This window comes from Triplophysa dalaica, chromosome 12, assembly GCF_015846415.1.
Source record: "Triplophysa dalaica isolate WHDGS20190420 chromosome 12, ASM1584641v1, whole genome shotgun sequence".
NCBI classification, from domain to species: Eukaryota; Metazoa; Chordata; class Actinopteri; order Cypriniformes; family Nemacheilidae; genus Triplophysa; species Triplophysa dalaica.
Genome location: NC_079553.1, coordinates 17,510,943 through 17,533,639, shown reverse-complemented (window position 1 = coordinate 17,533,639; position 22,697 = coordinate 17,510,943). Strand labels below are relative to the sequence as shown.

At 38.3% G+C, this 22,697-nt stretch overlaps 1 protein-coding gene and 1 long non-coding RNA gene across 2 annotated transcripts in view; one reads left to right on the top strand and one right to left on the bottom strand.

The window, feature by feature from the left end:
* Nucleotides 1-13,756: 13,756 nt before the first annotated feature.
* Nucleotides 13,757-15,785, bottom strand: LOC130433160 (uncharacterized). Its single transcript, XR_008908543.1, has 4 exons — nt 15,572-15,785; nt 14,524-15,469; nt 14,162-14,292; nt 13,757-13,970 (listed from the first exon to the last, which is right to left on the bottom strand). It is a non-coding gene; the product is annotated as an uncharacterized LOC130433160 (long non-coding RNA).
* A 2,559-nt stretch (nt 15,786-18,344) lies between these two features.
* si:dkey-22o22.2 (neural-cadherin) overlaps nt 18,345-22,697 on the top strand; it is a 102,505-nt gene continuing 98,152 nt past the window's right edge. The window contains exon 1 of the mRNA XM_056763533.1: nt 18,345-19,126. Within this exon, the coding sequence (XP_056619511.1) occupies nt 18,445-19,126 (682 nt within the window). The 5' untranslated portion in view covers nt 18,345-18,444. The remainder of the gene's footprint in view (nt 19,127-22,697) is intronic.

Here is a 22,697-nt window from a genome sequence, read left to right as displayed (position 1 = left end):
TATGATTTGCCACTGAGCTTAATGGAGCTTGAAGAAAGTGGCCCTGAGCTGCTCTCGTATATGTTCATCCCATCACATCACAGGAGAGATTGTGAGGGCTGGTGTCACCTTGATATCAATGACCTGCCACTTTGCATGGTGGATTTAGGTCTTTGGGAAACAGTAATGCCTCATATCCAGACATGAACGCAAGTCTGTATTGTCCCATAGCATGTAGGTTCTGTTTCTCTCTGTTAATTTCTTGTTCCTTTGGTTGTTTGTCCGTCCTTGATCGCATTATGTGTATTTTATGTTGCTTCACTGTGTAGAATGAATGAAAGAAAGAAAGAAAGTTAAACGAACAGTTCACCCAAGAATGAAAATTCTGCCTTCATTTACTCACCCCCAAGTTGTTCCAAATCTTTATGAATTTCTTGGTTCAAATAGACACAGACATAGACATTTATGTAGGGAGAATGTAGAGAAGTTCTGGGTCACTTTTGACAACCATTGTAAGTTTTTTGAAATTTAAAAGAAGTTTTGTTGTAATGGAGTGATCTAAAAGATAAGATTCTTTGATACAAAGCAAGGAGAGAAGTTTTAACATTTATTAACTCTTAAATTAACTTAATTTATTAACTTAAATTTATTAACATTTATTTATTAGTACTCAAAGAAAACTTCGATATCCTAACAGTATACAAATTACCAGTTACTTTGTAACCAGTGTACATTCATAAACCAAAAATGAACTACAAGTATTGAAATGGTAAACTATCAGTGTACTGAACCTATATTTTCACTTGTAGTATAGTTTCATTACACAAAAATGTAGGATAGTTTTTAACTAATTGTGTCCTTAAAGCTGTTATGTACTCTTCTATTGTTACACTTTAAGTATATTTACAATTAAACTTTTAGGAACTAAAACGTGGGCAAGTTTATTCTCAAGTAATATTGAAAAAGTACACTTACGTCTTAAGCATACTTATATCAATGTACAAGCACTACTAGTAGATTGATATTAGTACGCTTACTGCTAAATAAAGATGTTTTTAATAGAAAAACTTACACTTAACTTAAAGTATACTTATTTTTTTGTAAGGGTTTATCGCCATTTCAAGCTTCAGATGAAAGAAAATAGGTGTAGATGATGACAAAACTGTCCTATTTGAGCAGGTCAGTTGAAGAGTTGAAGAGGTCAAAGCTGTTGTTGTGTTATGATTGGGATGCAATCTGTGACACCATTGATCTCCCCAATGGTTAGAAAGCCTCCATATGCTGTGCAATTGTCAGAGAACCGTTGGTTGACTGTCAATACCTTCACAGGCTGGACTGTGAAGTCCCCCAGAGACTGTTCTGTAAGTCATTACCCATCAGCCCAGAGCACATATGCTTTCTGCTTCAACTGGTTAAAGGTTAACAGTGGTTTCTCATATCATTCTGTCTCCTGTGTGGGTTTGTAAAGGCGGAGGTGTTACCAGAGCCTTTTGTCTTTAACCGTCAAAGACACATTTTCCATTATACTCTACTGAGACGGTGACCGGTGCTGTCTACGCCCCACCCATTCCAGTCAAGCTCCATCCAAAGCTGTCATTTTAAAAATGATAGCCCATTTTTGTCCAATTTCAGCCCCATTTTTACTGAGTGGAAGCTTTTATGTGTTATGATGAGGAGATTTTACTGATAGACAGATCTGACAGCTCGGACTCTGGGTCCTTACACGCGCACAGTGGCATGTTTACCTTGGAAACAAACTGACCTCTGAAGACATATCATGTGTCTGGAAGTTATACAACCTGCATAAACACATCTCATGACGCTGTCAAACATGTCGTTTGAAACATTTAACATATATGTGTAATGGGAGTTTTCAAAAGGAGGATTCATAGAGACTCTGGCCTGGCAGTGATTGAGACGGTGAAGGAGATCGACTACTCACCAGATGTTATTCATTTTTGCTGTGTGGGACAGTGCACTCGAAAAATTTCGTAATTCCAGGTTTTGCATCCATACAATGGAAATCAATGAGGTCCAGTGTTGTTTGGTTATCCAATTTCAAAAAAATCTTCTTTTGTCTTCACAGAAAACTGAAAGTCATCTCATTAAGTGAACAAGTGATTAAGCATGTAAAAGAAGGCCCGGATGGTCTTTTTTATGAATTAATAATTCCGAAAATCCTTTTCTTCCACTCCGTTTGTCTAGGTGTCAGACTTAATGACTAGCTTAAAAAAGATATGCCTGCTGCGGACGTCTCCCCAGATGAACGATCATCGTCAGCGCTGTGACCTAAGTCTCATAAAATTGCTTTCACCCTCCCCACTGCGTTCGCCATCCGCACATGATGTTTTGAACTCGAACCATTTTGCTAGCTGTATTCAAGCATGAACTTCAATTTTCTTTTCATAAAGGGATTACACAGCCACTATTGTTGCTTTTCACCGCACGTACCTTTAGCTTATGAAGCGCAATTGCATTCAGATTTCCTGGCATGGTCCCCTGATGAGATTCTGGCCCCTGGTTCCATTCTGTTTAGATACTTGAATAGGTGAAAATTAATAAAAGGAGGAACTTCTGTGCAATTTGAATGGTATTAATGAGATGTATAGTGCCTGTAAGACTTTTTCTATGCAATTACTCTTAAAGTCTCAAGCATAAAAATTCTTTATCAAAATACTGTTTTAAAGTGGTCCATATGATGCATGTTTTGTGTAAGAAACTGAAATTTAATTTATTAGATAATGAGATAATGTCCCCCTCCTGGGCTGAATTACTCTGTTTTATGAATATATTATTCACTCTGCTAAAAGATTTGACGCAAAAAATTATTTGTAGTAATTGCATTGACACAAACATGGAAGTTTTCAGAATTGTATTCGGTGAGTGGGCAAGTGTATGGGTTGTGTGTCTGTGTTTCTGTGCGCAACTGTTTGTGTTTGCTGATTGTGTGCCTGTTTTTCGTTTAAGTGCGCTGTGTGAGTGTATGTTTGTGCATGCGAGCGCATGTCTTTCTGCCTCATGTGAGTTTGTGTACACTGTATATTTTGTGTGTCTTGTGTGACACACACTTTGCTCTTGATACCTTTTCTATTTTATAAATGAAATGTATTGCTTATAGTTACCATGTTTTCATGTACAGCTGTTTGTAACAAGGAAAATGGTAAAAGGGTTATATGAAATTTAAATAAAAGTTGGGTTGAGAATCAACCTCCTGTTCCACAGGAGAAAGTAAATCATTGAATCTTAGAATGCCATGCGGGTGAGTGAATGATGACAGAATTTTCATTTGTGGGTGAATGATCAATTTAATGGCTATGCTTCTTGCTTTTCACACGAGCATTTAATGCATGATTAAACATTCAGAGCTGTGTTTGGGTAAGTCTGAGTGTTCTCCATAAATTCCGATGGAGGACCTAATATCAGCCATAAGCTATTTTCACACCCGACACCTATATGTACATTTGTGATGTATTACCCCATCATCATGCTAAGTGCTGAAAGGACGGAGACTGAGTCAACCACTTGGACTCATCCGCATTTAAACACTGCCAGCTGTGCTTCTTGAGATGGGTGACCTGAGTCTTCTATCAGTGGCCTCTAAGTGGTGGGATATGCTCCACTGCACCAACTCACTGCCTCCAATTTTGGATTATCTAACTTCAAAACAATTTTCTCACTTATAAATCTTCAAAGGTCATGAAAGGGCCATTGAGTGCAGCAAATTGCTGCATAATTTTTATGGGGTTTAGTCTAGGCAATGGATCAAATGAATAGGCAGTGGCCACAGTTTATCTTTTACTTCAACATTTCTCTTTTTATTTCTTATCTTTTAATTTTTTACTGTCTCTTTTCTTCGCCCTGCTCTTTTTTTCTCGCCTCTTCATCTCTTCTCATCTCATTATCTTCTCATCTCTGCTCTAACTGCTCATCTCCTATCAGCTTTGTTCATCTCATTCTCTTCTCTTCTCATCTCTGCTCTGCTCTCATTTTTGTCCATCTTATTTACTTCTCATCTTATGTCTGCTCATCTCATCATTCTCTTCTCAAATCTGCTCAGCAAATCTCATCTCTGTTCACCTCATTCCCTTCTCATCTCTGCTTATCTAATTCTCTGCTCATCTCATTCTCTTCTCATCTCTGCTCATCTCATCTCTGTTCATCTCATTCTCTTCTCATCTCATCTCTGTTCCCCTCATTCCCTTCACATCTCTGTTTATCTGATTCTCTGCTCATCTGATTCTCTGCTCATTTCATCTCTGTTCATCTCATTCTCTTCTCATCTCATCTCTGTTCATCTCATTATCTTCTCATCTCATCTCTGTTCCCCTCATTCCCTTCTCATCTCTGTTTATCTCATTCTCTGCTCATCTCATTCTCTTCTCATCTCTGTTCATCTCATTCTCTGCTCATCTCATCTCTGTTCACCTCATTCCCTTCTCATCTCTGCTAATCTCATTCTCATCTCACCTCTACTCACTAGGCTTATCTCCTTTGCTCATCTCATTCTCTTCTTCTTCTCTCTCTAATGATTAGGCCAGAGGTGTCCGCTGGAGGCCAAAAGATCAACATGCATACCATTGCAACAACGTAACTTTGGAATAACAAGCTGAAGGCCTGTCATAGACATCTCCACTCGAAATGAACTTTTTGCGCCTGTGTGTGTGTATGCGTGGGGGCCCCTTCCTAAATGTCAACTGATGTTTCACATTAAGGCCCCCCCAGTCCTCTGTCCAAACTGTCACATGGCAATCTGAGTGCAATCAGGCCCAGTGAAGGCCACATGTTCTCCTTGAGCACCAGCACAGTACTTGTCTGTCTGTTTCAGGTACACGCTGACAGCCAAAAACACCGCCTGATTAGCCTTCCACCTCCAAAAGACTGTCTTTACCTTAGGGCCAAATAATGGTAGGCCTTGGGAATAATTACACCGAATGAGTGAGAGACGCCAGCACTGAGCTTTAATGTCTCTGTCCTTCATTACCATTTTTTTCCACTAACACTCTCCCGGTCCACAGCCATTCAATCTCATTGGCTTTAATGGAACTCAGCGGAACCGTCAGTCAAGTGGGTTGCCAGGTGCCAGGAGTCAGATGAAGTCGGCTTCTCGGTGCAGGGAAGCGAGGAGGAGGAGGAGGACAGTTATTGTTTGTTTACTTTCCGATGGCATGCATTTAGATGGATTTATTCCGTGAGCTGGCCACAGGCTAGAGGTGATTTACAGGACTATTCCCAGACTCCCTCATCTGGAGTCTGACTGACAAACAGGGAGCGACGTTAACTTTAATGCTACTTAAGCCTGGTGGTTTTATGAATATAAACCTTCTTCCCTCCTCTCGGGCTTAATAAAGCACTAGTGAGCACGCTGTGGTAGTGAGACTTACTGGACTCTGCTTAGGGTTGAATGAATGGATTTTTGGCATCTTTTTTATCGTTTGTCTGGGGATGACTGGTTTACAGATGTTGGTCTTTTTTATAGAAAGGTCACTGTCTACCAAGGCAATCAGCAACCTTTCTATTCAGTTATTCAGATCTGAATAGATCTTGGGGGTTCTGGTTGCAATGGTGGGCCAAGTTCATGATTAGCAGGCTGAGACCGGTTCCTGTGGATCTGGGCTGCTCCAGGATTTAAAGGAACAATTCACCCCAAAATGAAAATTTTGTCCTCATTTATTCACCCTGATGTCATTTCACACCTGTATGACTTTCTTTCCTCTGCAGAACACACACAAAATATATAAAACAAAAATATAAAACAAACAACATTGGGCCCCATTGACTTACATCGTAGGGACACAAAACCCCAGACATTTTTCAAAATATCTTGTTTTGTGTTCCACATGTTCAAATGCTCTAACCCAATGGTAGTCTTTGTGACTATTGACTCTAATCTTCTTCTGATCTAATATGCTTTGCAGCAAAGCCCACTTTGTACATCACCACTATAACAACATATTAAAACTCTGAGTAAATGTTTTGCATTTGTTCTTTTGTGCTTATCGGTGTTCCTGCATTAATGTGTTTTTATTCTTCTGATACGTTGTTGGCATTATATCCTCTTGAGAGGGGTTTTGTTTTTTTCCTCATAAACAATATCATAATCAAGGGAAGATAAGGACTCACAAGCCGAGCCGCATTAAAACAAAAAATACAGAACCCAATAGATAAAGGTGAAGCGTGTGCAGGTTTCCCTTTGATCATGTTTGAGAACAGTCAGGTGCTCTGTTTTTGTTGCAGATGTAAACAGGAGACAATAGCACCATGAAAAAAGGGTCAGAGAGCACGTGTCTGCGGGAGACATGCGATAGGAATGAGTCACACAAAAGCGTGTTTGTGGATGTCGCGGCAACAATGCGAACGAGTTGAGTGTATTCAGGGGGATGTTTGGATGCACAGAGATGGTTTGTTTGTGAAACGCAGACTACATGCACACTGCAGACACCAAACCTTTTACAACTGCACTTTCTGTTAGGATTTAAAACATATAGTAACAAGGATTTATGGAAACACTTTACAGTAAGGTTGTATTTGTTAACATTATTAAATGCATTTGCTAACATTAAGTAACAATGAATAATACTTCAAAAGCATTTATTTATCTTAGTACATATTAATTTTAGCATTTAGTAATACATTTTTTAATCTTTTTTTAAACATTTGTTAATGCACCTTGAACAACCCTGAAAAGTTGCATTGACAATAACTAATATAATCAAGTATAGCACCACGTTTTATCTGTGTTGTACATTTGAAATTTTACTTGCAAAGCAGTAAATGGTTTTCAATGTGAAATAAACGATTTATAATAAACCTTGTTGCACCCAAACACATTTTTTGGAAAATTTTGTTTTACAAAGTCCTGGTTCTGTAGATTGGAGAAAACTTTATGTTGTCCTTTAGTAGGATACATACAAGAACTTCCTCGTTTCAACTGAAGACACTTCGGTTTCATTTATTAGCCATGACATCATTTCTGCTTCAGATCGTAAAACCACCAGTAAATCTTTGTCGGCTCTTCACAAAGACTCGCAACAAGGTTTTCATCAATCTTTGCGTTTGTATAATAAGCTCTGTTCAAAAATGTATTGAGCTGCCTTCCTGGACGGCATCTTAAGAAATCTCAGGCATCCTTCAGCCATAAAAGCAGTTTCATAGTTATGCTGCCTACCAATATAACTAATCTGGCCAAAATTTGAGCAGTTATCCTTCAGTATAAGTATCCTTATTTTAACTATTTATTTTACATTTTTAATAGATTGGAATATTTCTGCTCATTTAAAACCCATACAAAAATAAGGCTAATATAAATTGAAAACCTTACGTGATTTTTATGTTTGTCTTTTGCGATTATTTTAGTATTACATAACAAGCTTATCAACATGTGGTGATGCCAGACTTAATTGGAATCAACAGAGTAAAACCTCTCAGTTATCATAACATATTTTAAACTGATAGTTCACCAATAAATGAAACTTTATTCATTACTCACCAAAGTTGCTCCACAGCCGTGAGACCATTGTTTACAAATTAAGTGTGATGAGGTCTGAGAGATTTCTGACCTCCCATAGACAGGTTCCAATGTACACTTAAAGCACAGAAAGTTCATAAGTTGCTTCCTGTATAAAGCGTTTCAATCAATCAATAGCCTACATTGAAGTTTTTATAATTTTTAGGGTGTTTCTTTAGATGCTACCTCTTTTTACAATAGAAAGCATGGAAGCTGTAGATTTAGGAACACTTTGTGTTTTTCTAAAAAACAGCTGAAAAAGTTTTCAAGTGAGAATAAATCAAGCTGGGAAAAACAGCTTGCGTGCCAAGCTACAGGTACAACAGATGATCATTTGTCTCAGATGATACACCCTGTCACAAACGCTTATGCATTAACTGGTTTCAAGGGGGCTTCTAAATGGAGCGGACAGAATTAGAATGCGCTCTCATTGATTGCAATCACAGGGGCTGGGGGGAGATCGCTGTCATTCTAAGTGGAGGAGACACCGGGGAGAATGGTTTGGAGGTGGGTGAGTGGTTCAGGGGAGAGCTGGATGTGTGTGGCACGGGGAGAAAAACAACACTGATTCTTCATAAGACGTGAGGCAGGGCGTTGATGGCAAAGCTGGCGGAGGGCTGATTGTGTGATTTACGTGGCTGGCGGCCAGTGTGATGGGGATGCATGCTGGGTACAGGTGGCACGTTCAGGCTGCACTCATGAAAGCGACCTCTGCTGGCCACTTGTGGAAAATGTTATTGCTCTTAGCTCAGAAGTCTTATTGAAGTTCTAAGTTAGGTTTAATATAGGTTTAATAAACTAAGACATAAATTATTTTTGTAGAAGTAAACCATTTTTAACGAAAAGAAAATGAGCTTAACTCTTTAAAAGGCTACAGAAGAACCCGTTTTGAGCTGAATTATTCCAAAAGGAACCTTTACTGTTCAGTGTCTCAAAAGATTCTTTGTTGTGCAAAGTGTTCTTTAGACACTAAACCATTGCAATGTTTTTTGCTACCAATTTTCCAGTAATATCAGTCATACTGTAGTAAGAGCCGGTTTAAGGTAATTGTTGATTTGGTTAAATGTAACCAAATCAGCAGTTCATTTAAGTAGTATTAGGTTTGCCAGATTTCATCTTTACAGAGAAGTGATAGTCTGAGAATGGTGTTGGGTCCCATTTGATGCTGATTGTGGTAAAAGGAATGCTGCTGTCACAGGCGGAGAGCTGCTGTGTAAATCTGATGAGAGATGCTGAGAGGTAAGGACACATGCTGTAGGACAGGACGAGAATAATGTTCAACCACACAAGATTGATGAGCTGTCTCTCTTCTAGCAATTGCATAGGTCACCCTAGAAAAACAGCGTCACTCTCTCTCGTGCCATTACCCTGCTTAGTTTTCTCTGCTAAACATCAGCTTTCTTACAAACATGTCTACACATTGCGCTACACAGAGGTCATATGTTTGATTTCCAGAGAATGCATATAATTGTAAAAACATGTACAGTGAGATTTGTGGTGTCACAGTATCCCATTGTTGACAATAACTGTGATATTAAAATCCATGATCATGAACACATAGCATTCATAAATAATTCAGCATCTGTTTAAAGTTTTGCCTTAAGTGCCTATCCTTACATTATGTGTGATTGTGATTTTGACACCCACATTTATACACCAGAATAGCTACTTATTTGCGCCATTAAAATGTTGCTTGGATATTTGGGTATCACAAAAGGATTCTAACTTACTACCTGCAAATAGTGAGCCACTTTTAACTTGCATGTTATAAATGCTTAATGAATGTATTTATTCCCAAAATAAGCTGTCAGACTGGATAATGTAGGGTGTTATGTTGTTTTTTCTTATTATTGTATATTTCATATCTTATGTCACTTTTCAAACCATGTTGCTTACTTGACTATATTCCGAAGAGATGTCCTCCAGAATGCCTTCAGATTATGATGCTTATCCAAAGCAGTTTTGTTTGCTTACCAAGATAAAATCATCAAACTTTTGATCACTATATAACACTCGAAAGCACACAGCACAACATTTTATTAATGGTTCAATTAATGATTCAAAAAAGATATAAGGAATAAAGAACAAACAAATGTTACGAATAGTGGCCTTTTATATGGCAACTTGACATGGGAGGAACGCCACCCGATCTACTGACAGACGTCACAGCACCTTGATGACTGAAATCAATGCCATTTTCTCATACATTGGATAAAAGTCAGGCATTAAAAAATAGTTGCGATTGTATGAGGTCGTTGGACACTGGTGTGTGCCGGTTTTGACACAGCACTGTTAAATAGTTAAATAAACAATGGCACAAACCAGCGTCTCATGTGCATTTCCGGTTAAAGAACATGTTTCTTAATGTGATAACTAAAACCAACAGACTGATGAAAATGTGGGACATTTTCTCAATATCAGACGTGCGGGACAAGGGGTGAAAATGCTGTATGATACAACCAGGGCCGGACTGCGACACACAGTCTCTCTAAATTAAATGTATTATATAGCATGACATAATATTTAAACAAAGTCCAAAGCAGCTATCTCCTTTACTTCTCACTCGTAACTGTACTCTGACTGCAAAACTCTTTCAACTTAAAAGGCCAGCAGATTATGCAAGGCATCGCTGCTTTCAGCAACTTTATCAATAATGTGTCAATTCCAACAAGTACTGTATATTCCTCTCAGTTGACAGGCTACTTGTGTCTCGGAAAATGTCAACATAAATTTGTAGCCCAGTCCAATGATATGGTAGCGTATCTGAGGAGGTTGTATTTAGACAGCAGGATATAGCTAGATATTGCACAATTTTTGCAAGTTGAACGCACGCTGCTTGCTCCAAGCCCTCACCATCGCCTGAAAGGTTTGCATCTTCTCCTGAGAGCTCCATCACTGTCTTTACACTATAGCTGTCCAAAGTTGACATCTTCAGCCTTTCCCAGTGTGTTGCAATGTTTCCACATCACAACAGTTTATAATTAAGATAGAAAATATGAAGATTCAAACTCAACAATGGTAAGAAAACCGAGAAGCTTCATGCTGCAATGCATACTGGGAGTCATGAATGACTTTTGTACTATGATGTTACCCAGCATGAAGTTTTCATTCTGCTGGTTGTCACCATTGTTGAGTTCAATACACTGATTCTTGATGTCTGCGTGTTTCTCAACACTCTCCTAAGACTTAATAGCAAATACTTGTTAAAGAAATCCGTCAAAAAATAGAAATAAGCCCAACACTTCTCTGCCTCATGCTTTAAATTATTTAAAACTGATAACCAGACAAAATTCAACATGAGATCAGTGGATCACTGGCAAGCCAATATTCTCAGAGTTGGTTCACTCCAGGTCTTGCCGTAACAATTGTGATTCATAGACCAACAATGACAGCAGGCATTGTAAAACTATAGTATCTAAAAGTTAAGAGTGAAGTGTCCAGCTAAAGCAAACACTCATCACTATAATGGTGACTAAATAAAATTGATTTACATTGAGCCCACATATTACTTACACTGTCACAGTATGATCCTCGCGTGACCTCATGTGTTGACTGGGTAAGCACTATGTTATTAAAAGTTTGTTTTAAATCTGTGGACCCAGGCCGGGCTACCGCTAATATTTTCTAGCTCTAGTTCATGCTTAAAAAACTACTGGCCTGCACTTGAAGCCCTGAACAAATCAGTCATTTTACAATAGTTTGTTGGTTCTTCTTGCAGTAATTTGCTTTAACGTGCCCTTTCCCTTTCTGCTCTACCTTGCCGATTTCTCTCCATGTTGTCTGCTTACCGCTTTGGCGGATGATGGGTGGAGATTACGTAAATCAAACCGTAGAGTAACTTTCCAGTCAAAACTAACAAAAAATGTTTGGTTTAATTCTAATTTTGTATCATTATCTATGTAATTCATTTCAATGTAAAATAAGTAATGACTTTTTAGTACATTGGCTGGGGAGTAATATAGAATAAATAATTATTAAAAAAGGCTGGCAGCAGGCCAAACCAGTCGCCAGGCCACCGGGATTCCTCCCGGTTCTCCCGACAGGCAGTCCGGGCCTGGGCACGATTTAAAGTGGGAGGGGTGGTCACCCTACAGCAGTGGTAAACTTTCTTGCGGAGTTTAGCCCCAACTCTGATATATAACACCTGAACAAGCTAATCAGCGTCTTTAGGAATAGATGCGTTTACGTTAATGCGGCGCTGCGCAAATCTATCAGTTTATGAGATTTAAGTACCGCGATAGTGATTCAAGTGCAGATTGCTCGGTACAGATTTGAATCACTCTCACGGTACTTTAATGGCAAACAATCTGCGCATCTTAACTTTAAATTGAACGCATCTGTTCCTGAAGTCACTGATTAGCCTCTTCAGGTGTTTTATCAGAGTTGGGGCTAAACTCAGCAGGAAAATGGAACTCGTGGGCCAGAGTAGAGAACCACTGCCCTACAGTCACCCGTCTGACAGCCTATTTCGCATACAACATCAAGCTAGCAATGAATCTGCTTTCAAATCATATAAATAAAAATATATACATTCATTAAGCATTTATAACAAGTGAGTTAAAAAAGGCTCACTATTTGGCAGGTATAATCCCCCTTTTTATTTATGCAGTTATAACTGATTTATAATGCACTCATAAATGACTTGTTAATCATTAATGAACACATTTATAAATGCTTTATGAAGGGAATCTAATGTGTTACCGATATGTGTTTACTTTCATATGGCTGTGAATGGAGAAAAGTGCTTTTAACCACAAAAGGTATGATACTGTTGTTACAAAATATCATTTACTAACTCTAGTGTTGTTCCAAACCTGTGTCACTTGATTCTTCCACATGTTGAAAACAAAGGGAGATGTGATGCAGAAAGCTACCACCAATAGCCTTTGCCCCCATTGACTTTCGTTCTATGATTAAAAAGCAGTGTACATTTTTCAACATTTGTCTTTTTGTTTTCCACCACAGAATGTAAGTAGGTTTCAAAAGACTTGATGCTGAGAATACAACTTTCACTGGGAAGTATTTTAAAACAGGGAATTTGAACAAAATGATCATGAAACTCAAAATGAGCCAACTTGAGGTTTAAAATATAACTGTGTAATGAGCTCACGACCGCAAAGCAGAGAGCAACACATATACAATAACGATGCACAAAGCCCTAGGAAGAAAAGCAGGAGATGCATCCAGAAATGACAGAGAAGTGCTGGTAGGAGGACAGCGTGACAGCGAGAAGAAGCTCTGCAGGCTCTGATTTAGGATGTTATCTCTGGAGTTGCGAGCACGGGCCCAGGGAGCGTCCCACACGCCTGCCTGTCTGTCAGTGAGCATATGAAGAGCCAGTCAGCCATCTGATACAGCCGACAGGAGAACAGAGAGCGATTCTCTGCACACACAGAGGAGATGGACGAGCGGGGCTCCTCCGACTGTTGAATAATTCTTTCTCTGTCTGTGATGCGAGGGGGGCGGAGGAAGAGAAATCCACCTGGCATTCATTTGACTGTCAGTTAGATTAAAGAGAGAAGCAGGTGAGAGCAAAGGAGGAAAAGCAAAGCAAAGAGAGAGAGTGTACAGTTAGAAATGAGAGGAAAATAAGGCAATGATGACGAGAGAGAGAATTCCTGTCAGTTCGGGTGACCTTTGACGGAGAAACTCAAGGTTTGCGAGATTGCGGTCTTTCTTTATTCCTGTCACTTTTTCCACAGAGAGGCATGCCAAAATATGATGAAAGACTGGCGCGAGTGACTGTGACACGACATTCGACACCGTCAACTCGAAACCCATTCTGCTGTCACACACACACGGCCTCTTGGGGTAAATTGCTGTAATTTGTGTTATGCTTCTCAAGAGAAGTGAAGAGGAGGAGGAGGTGGGCTGCTGCGGGGGCTTTCATGCTTAAACAAGTCTATTTGACTTTAGAGAAATGTGCAGGTGATTTCTTCAATCCATTTAAAGCATGCGCGTGTCTTTCAGCGAGGGTTACACTGTAAAAAAAATCCTGTAAAATTTACAGTAAACTACTGGCAGCAGGGTTGCCAGCCAGTTACTGTAAAATGTACAGCCACAGTACTGTAATTTAATTTACAGCCATTTACTGTAATTGCAGAATACAGGAAAAACTGTAATTTTGAATAGTAACAGTATAATGCTGTATTTTTTACAGCAAATTGCTTGATTTTAATTTACTTTATTTAGAAGAAATACATAAATCACTGTATATCCAGTATGTTTTGCATACTGGATATACAGTATTTTTTTTTTTTTAATTGATACAAAAATACATTACAGACAAATTGTGTACGTTGTTGTACATGAAATAATTTTATTCAGTAACAACTTCATAGTATCCAACATGGCTCTTTAAACATTCATGTTTAAACAACACGTTAACCAACATTACCATCATGAAACAACATTGCAAAACAAGGCCAAAGTGAGTCTGTAAAACGGTCCACATCTTGATCCATCAGAGCACAACAAGTAGCTGGAACTATGGAAACGAAACAAGAGAATAATGTTAGATATTCAATTTATAGTCAGAGAAAAACAGAGGACAACATATACAGTCAGAGAATAATAAAATGATGTAATTCAATGATGAGATCTGTGTGTGTGTGTGTGTGTGTGTGTGTGTGTGTGTGTGTGTGTGTGTGCCTGTGTGTGTGTGTGTGTGCTTCTTACTTTTCATCGATTACACTGAATATTCATCATTGTGTTTAGAAGAGCGGCGACATGTGGGTTCACTGCAACCTGTTTCTTCTGTATCCTGGCATTTTAGATGACGCTTCTTGTTCCACTCTCTGGATTAATATCTACAAAGAGTCAGGAAAAACTAAATGTTATATATTAAATGTGCAAAATATATTATATTAAAACACATGAATTAAATCATCAGCTTGCTAGTGTTAAATAGGGGAGACTTCTAAATAATTTGCCCCAAAAAAATGCATCTCTCGTTGAGAAATATTGTTTTAAAGGTCTTAACAGGTATATAACATAAACATATCTATAAAAAGCAGGTAAGGAAGTTGTTCAATTAATACCTTTCATTGGACTCAAAGATACACGCTTGCCCCATCCTGGTACTCAAGATTGAATATGTAACATGCTATGAACAGAGTGGGAAGGCCAGACATGAAGCTGTGCTGAGCACCGTCACACACAACCTAACCTTCAGTAGTCAGCATCCAGTGGCCTGCATGGCAAAGTGTGTCCTAAAACAAACAATTATACATGTGACAATAGTAATAGTTAATAGTGACTATACAATTATCTTTAAGCATTTTACATTTAAACTACATTTTAGTATAAGTGACTCTACAAACAAACTCTAAGCAAATTAAACAGAGTAACTTACACTTAAAACCGTACTTATACAGAAATGTAATCCAACTAACGTTAGGGATGTCACGGTCAAGAAATTGTCACACTAGTATTTTGTAACGGGTCTCACTCCCACCCTCCAACGGTCCTATTTGGGAGACAGGCCTGCTATACAATGAGGGTGTCGCTAACGTCTTTTGCTCAAGCTCTCAGCTGGCCTCCGATACATAAACTGTATATCTAGATGGTTACGTACATTAATCACTTTACCGGGCTATCCTCCGTGAACATCGACTTACCTCAAGCTATGGTGACTCATTTTAATTTGGGCGCTCGATTTAACGGATGACTGCATTTGCAAATTTGAATTACACCACAAAATAATCACGAGCGAGTGTGGTATCCCAACTGTCGAAGCATGTAACTTTTACCGAGTCTACGGCGGGCGCGATGTTCAACATTAAAAAAACAACCGTCAACTTACTAATACAATGAACTGTAGCTCGTCACATACGCCTTCACTCCTGGTGTGAACAAAAACTCTAAATAACATGAACAACTTCTGTCCTCAGGTGCTATAGCGACGGAGAATGTTTGAAATCTTACCGCGACGGCGCTGCTGAAACCCCGCAAGACTCCTTCGGTCCCCGCGGATGGAGGTTGAATCTGGGTTTACCAATATGAAACGCGAATTTAGATACCTCTATATAAAGTTACCAGCATGATAGTTACCAAATATGGAAAAAAAATACGTAATAAGTTACTTACCACAGGTGTGAATCATTCATTTTGAGCACTACCCCAATCTCGACTGTTGAAGATCATCCCGCCATTGTAGATTTGAAATTTACAGCAATATTCTGTACATTGAGTTAATCCGTCACGTGACTCCAGAATGCATTGCACTTTACAGCAATATTCTGTATTATTTAAAATACAGTCAGCTTCTGTAAAATAACGCTGTAGTTTTTACAGCAATTCGTTACAGTGTACGCTACTTATTTCTTTCGAAATGAAGCGAACAAATTTCAAAGAAGGAAGTGAGATTTACTGTAGGTTGTGGTGGCCATAACTTATAGTCATGCTCATAAGTTTAATTATGAAACGGTGCTTTGGACTTTATTCTGATTGGTTAATCGCACATGTATATATTTCTGTATAGTCACCATTGGCTGTAGCAGATCGTATCTTGTATATTTTGCAATGTTGGAATGATTACGGTCGAGTTTTGACATGGTGAAGCTCCGGATGGGAAAAGAGAAAAATATTCCCATGTGTGGATCTGTCCTCATCTTGGCAGTGTGTTCTTTCATCACGATAAAGGTTTGGTGCACATCTGAGCACAATATGAACACATGCATAACACCAAATAATTACTCAACGCCGTTCTGACAAGGGACATTGACACAACAGTGTTCCTTTCGGTAAACAAAAGACTCGATAAGTTCTTATCTCCCCAGAGCAGCGATTAACTACAAATGACCTCAGAATGAGAACAATTTTCTTTGTGCCCACTTACTGACTCTCAGACATGCCCAGATGCTCACCTACCCTAAAAGTGCACAGTATGGTTACAGATGCAAGCAGAGCCTCAGGGGAAAAAAAAAGTAATGAATCCCCACCACAGAGTCCATAATGGCACTCATATCTGTTAATTTCATTTCCATTTGAAAAGCGGTTGGATTTGAAAAACATTGTTACATGTCAAGAGAACAAGACTGGATTCAAGCCAATCCTATTCACATCCTCACCTAGAAAATACAGACAATGAGTAAGCAGTATGTACCCATCATGCATTTCTAAAATGGTAATTTCTGCTAATCCTAATTACAATATGAAAAGGCATGAAAACAATTATATGTGGATTAATAAGAAAACAATTATTTTTAGGGGTGTGCAATTGTGAATCGACCATGTGCATTAATTTACATACATGATAAAAAACTGCCTGGCTTTTCTCCAGCTCGGCACGGTAGCATCAACGGTCACGGGCTGTTTGATGTCACAGGCTGATTTGTTTTGATTTTACCTTTAAGTGCTTGTCCATTCCCAGAAGAACAATTTATAGCTCACAATGAAACATACTGTCCTGATCTTTACAGAGGGAAATTAACCCTCCTGAAAGTGATATGTTAAAGTCAGCATGAAATAAAAAAATGATCATTCTAATTGCGAATGATCATTCTAAACAAAGTGGTAAAGTACTTACTTTAAATTATCTATCCGTGCACATCATTTTTTTTAATTCATTTGTACTTGTAATCTTTAATAAAAACCGTTAACATCATCCCCCTATCGAAACGACCTCTCTTCACTTAATGTCATTAGGAATGGCGAATTAAAATTCTGTCATCATTTACCAACCTTCTTGTCATTTAAAATCTGTATGTTTTCTTCAACACAAAACAAAAAAGAAGCTCTTTTGATAAACCCGAAACAGTAGTGGCACCCATTCACTTCTATTGTATGAACACAAAAACAATGCAAGTGAATTGGTGCCAGTTAACAACATTCTTTAAATAGTGTTTTTTTGTATTGCGCCTCATACATCTTGAAATTAAAAGAGGGTGAGTAAATGAATGACAGATTTTTGAAGTGCAATCACTGACGTATGATCGTTAAGCATATAGATATGTAAAGATCCGAATAGAATGTTATTAGAAATGTTTTTTTCATATTATTATTATTTTACTTTTAATGGCAGACATTTCAGGGCATAGTTTGAGACAATGTCTTCTGAAAGTTAAATGGTAACTCATATGAGATATCTCACCTTTTGCATGCTTTCTATTTACATGATTGCGATAAAAAAGAAAAAAAGCAAGGTAATAAGGAGATCTTTGTGAGACGATACACAAACGCAGCTTTTTCTGTCTTTCAGTTACCCAGCATGCACTTTGGTTTTCAAATGTGGTGTTTAGCAGGAATTCATGTGATCATTCATGAATATTGAAATCTGGGAGGACGGGGGAGGTATGAGAAGGCTCTTGGTCGAATAAATGATAAGTGATTTGCATCAGTCTGGGGAATTTGAATGAAGCATCATTATGTCTCAAGCCTCAACTCAGTCACTTCTACTTAATTTCAAAACTGAAAGGTTCCTCTAAACAAAACCATGAGTTAGAAGAGTGCAATTTACGCACATCTAAAGTTTAACAAGTTTTTCAAAATAATATTGTACAGATTCACAAAAAAAATGATTTTGATACAAAAAACATATTTTAAATTCTGCTCACATGTGATCATGGATTTTACACAAAACAATATTGTGATAACTGATAGGAACTGTATCATTTTGAAGGTGGTAATCAAGGAACTCAACAAGTTGTCTTGTGTCTTCGCTGCTGAAAGAACTGGTATTTAGATTAGGTAGGCGGGCATTAACACCCAGCCAAACCTCTTCGTCGATGTTATTGGCTGAACCTTCATAGGCGGGGTCTAGGGTACCACATGGAGCCTAGAGATGCTGTGTATCAGTGGATGAGGGAATGAGAAAGAGTAAGGTTGAACGATGCCGATCACGAGGCCGTACTGAATTGAATCTAACATTGAAAACTTTCTTGCTTCTTCTCTTTAATATTGGTTCATAAGGGATCAAACTTTTTAAGGACAAGTAATACAGTGACAGAATAAATGGAATCATGAGGGCAGAGTTACGGGGTACGAGATTTGGCCGATCAAATTATTCATTTCTTTTAGTAACACTGTTTTTCATTTCTGCTAACATCGTGAATTCTACTATTTTATATGGACAAATCGAGGAAAACGCACCGGCCGGAACGTTGGTCACTGGATTACCATTTGGAGACAAATGCCAAGATTCCAAAATACCAGAACTAAAACCAACTTTAACAGGGAAGTTCTCCTCGGATTTTTCGATTGAATATCTGGAGAACACTGGATTCGTTTTAAAAACCACCAAAAGTTTTGACGGGGAATTCCAATCGCGCTATACAGTGAGCGCGCGCCTGTCGGGTTGCAAGAACGCGAATGAGAACGTGACGATTATAATTAATATAGTCCCTAAGAACGACAGCTCACTACAATTAAAATTAAAAAACGAAATGAAAGATGGCCATACCCAAGGGAGGAAGCCAAGAGCCGTCTCTGAACAATTGACATACACCGTTACGGTGTCTGAGAATGTGAAAGTCGGAGACTTGATCTTTACGGTACCGGAGCAGAGGTTCGAGAAAAAGTGGTTCGATGTGCTTTCGGAGGGAAACTCTCCGGTTCAGATGGAGAGAGAGTCGGGGCGCGTGTACCTAGCGCACCGTTTGGTAAAAACCGCCGAGGTCATGGTTAAGATCCACAACATGAGAGGTAACACATGCAGCCTTTTGCTTCACATCCCATTATAAATGTGTGTTGTATACAAATGAACTTTTTCACGCATTTGCATGAAAGGAAAGAATTACATTACTCATTTTGGAAGGATACCTTCAGATTCTAGCAAAACAATTTTAACACCTAATTCTTATCAGTGCGCTGATCATATTAACCAAAGCCACCAGATATCGTATTGAAGGGATTGTTTTTTAAAAGCACAAAATTAGACAGTATCAGCCCCTCAATCTTACAGAATAACGGGTAGGCTGTACCGATCCTCTCAGATCCTCAATCTCCTGGAATTGATCCTGCGCTTCATAGAACGCACACTACTTAGATAAAAAGAAAGAACATAACTTATGGATAGTAAATGAAAAATGTTTTATGTATCATCCGCAGTCTACTGTGAAAGAATAAACATTGATAATATTCAATACAACTCCTTATCAAAAGCCAAGATTTTTTTTGAGGGTAAAGGTGTTTATTGACGGTTTCATCTTAACAACATTAAATATAAATAGTTATTTTATTAGACACTAGTTAACCGGAAGTTAACTGAGGGTCAGGCACGCGCCCGTCTGATGAAACGTATTGATGTATTTTACGATTATTATACACAGGATTTTCATTCTTTGTATGTACATTTCAAAAGTATACAATTGTATATTTTTATATTCTGTAGCTCTAATCAGCTCTAATCTATTCTTGTTTTTTGTTTGTCAAGTGAGGCTAGAGTTCCAACTTTGTTTTAAAGTTTTATTTTTCTTAATTGTGAGATGTTTGCATTCAGCAGTTTGATAATTTTGTAACCAATATTGGCATATAGAAAACAACCGAGTTGGATAATGGATGGGTGGATGTTAACATATGTGACAGTTAAGTTTTGATTATTCCCAAATAAAGCCACATTGATATGTCTCTCTCTGTAATACAATAACCAGTGAGGTAATGTACAGTACTTTACCGGATAACCATGGTGAATTATTTGGAAATTAATATGTTACGACATGTTGGCTATACTGAAATGAGGTCACCTGGTATCATCAAGTAACTGGGTTTAAGTGAACGTAAATGTTATGGAGAAAGTCTTCTCAATATGGCTCAGAGTTTGGGTAAAGTGGTTTAGGTCATGCAGGGCTGATTTTGCTAATCAGAGCTCTCAAAGCAAATCTTCTTTCTGCTGTTTGTTTGGGGTAATTACTGATATTTTTTCACCTGGAAGTCACATGCGGTCTCAGATATCTGCACCGGGGCAGGATGTGGAGTTTACATTGGGGGAAGCAAATGTTTGTTTTTGCAAGTGAGGGTCCAGTCCATCACCCGAATGCAAGGAGGTTTCCGATTCTGATTGAGGTCATCTCAGTGATTGTTTAACAAAGTGAATTCAGAGATCAAATGAATATTCTTCTTGACATGTTTACTGAAATTGTCTGGCTTTTCCTCTTTTTCCTCTGAAAGAGTGTGCATTGGGATTCCCTTAGAAATCTATGAGGAATTTGTTGTCTGATCCAATGATCTTCCATCTCCTGATTGCAGAATTAGGATAATTGAACTTGGGATGAGAGCTTGTTACAATGCTTTAGTGAACTGGACAGATGTTGCCTTTTAAATGAAATGAAAACCTGTCTCACACTTACGAATCTGCAGCGTCTGCCTAACACAAGTCTGGTTAACAAAACCCAGAACACACCCTTCCATTCGATTATGCCTCTCTTTCATTTGTGACTCTTTAAAACACACTGGAGTGTCATCTTAACAATTCTGCGAGAATTCGGCACAATAGGAACGTTGTCCTGTCGGCAGCAGAAGAGCTTTGTTTAACTCATTATCAGAGGCAGTTTGAAGGACTGTCTAACTCCCAACATTTGTATGGTGAAGTCAAGCCAATGCAAGGTCTTCTGGGAGACAATTATTTTTGAATCCATTGTTTAGCCTCATGCTAACACAGTCAGTTTGAGTGTTGTTTGTTTTGTCTTGTGAGTTTTGGATAAGAACGTCCCATCTGTGTTAATAGTGCAGTCACATTACTAGCCCCTGTACTGTTTTGTATCTCTCAGGTAATAATTGCACAGTTGGGACACATGTAGACCCACTGATGTTTTTGTAAACACAGTCAACTTTTTTCTTTATGCAGGATTTGTTCATTTGCAGTTTTTCTTTGGTCTTTCGTAAAGGGTTAGTTCACATAAAGATAACTCTTACATCATTTAGTTATTTGCATGCCGTTCAAAACCTCTATATGATTTTATGAATGTAATATGTCTCAGTGAGTCTCAGTGTGTCCTTAAGTCAATGGGGTCCCAAACTGTTTGGTAACAAAAATAAACCTTCTTTTGTGTTTGGCATATGAAAGTGATATAGGTTATTTTTTGGAGGTTGAACTACCCCTATAAATGATCTTTAATTTAGCCTGTTTATTTCCACAAAGTGCTTTTTTATTTAACTTCCTTCTAGACATTCCCCGGGCATCAAACCCACAACTTTGCCATTGCTAGCACCTTGTGTATATGGACCTTTTTTGTGATATGCCAGCAGCATGTCTGTTATATTATTAGCTTGTCACATTTGTATTAACGCAGTGGATGAGAGACACCAGCACGCTTGACTCACTCCAGTGTCACTTGCCATTTAATCAGGAAGCCATTCATTGAGCAGAGAGGATTAACAGTTTGTCCTGCACAATTAGCATTAGCATTACTATGCAGTGCACATAGTCGCGACCATGGGGCAGCTTTCTAATCCTCATATAGACCATTCCCGTGGTGGCTTCTTTGGCTTGGTAAACACTGATAATTGCTTGCAGGCCGTACACATAGATCTTAAGGATCCTTTGCACCCAAATTTAGAAAAATCCTCACAAAGAATAAAACTTAGAAATCTTCTAGAGTCATCCTCAGGAACTTGTGTGGAGCAGCAATGGCCCAAGAAAGGAAGCAAGGTTTAATTGTTGGATGTTAAACAAAACAAGAGCAGCCATTAACCTTTTAAATGAGGGCAGATGTTATTCACTTGCAGTGCCCTTTGAATCCATATGATTTTTTGGTATGTTAATGAGAGAACTGTGTCATGTAGCTCCATACATCTTGTTTGTTTTACCCTATAATATATATTTTGCCTATATATTTATGACTCTCTTTTTTCAGTTACATGAGATGGTTGATTTAACACAGTTGTTTTACACAGTAGATTCAAAATGTTTAATTTTAAACCTTATAAACCCTAAAAATTAAACCTTGTTTTAATCCTACAACAAAAGGAATTAATAATATTAACTACAAAAGGTGTTATGTAAATACAATCCCCAAAAATTAACTACTATCTTTGCACTCAAGCTGCTGTGTGGGGCCACTAGCGGTGAGTTTGAGAATTGCAGCCAATCAAAATTATTTGCACGTGCCTCTCCCGAACTTTGTAAATAAAATATAAATCGTACCTAAAGCTATCAAACAACAGTTTTCATTTACATTGCTTAAGTTGGATTAGTTTACCGGTCCAGCAGAAAGCAGGCAACTTCAGCATCGCTTTGAAAGCATGTGTCTTTCATCAGCGCCTTCCATCTGGGAAT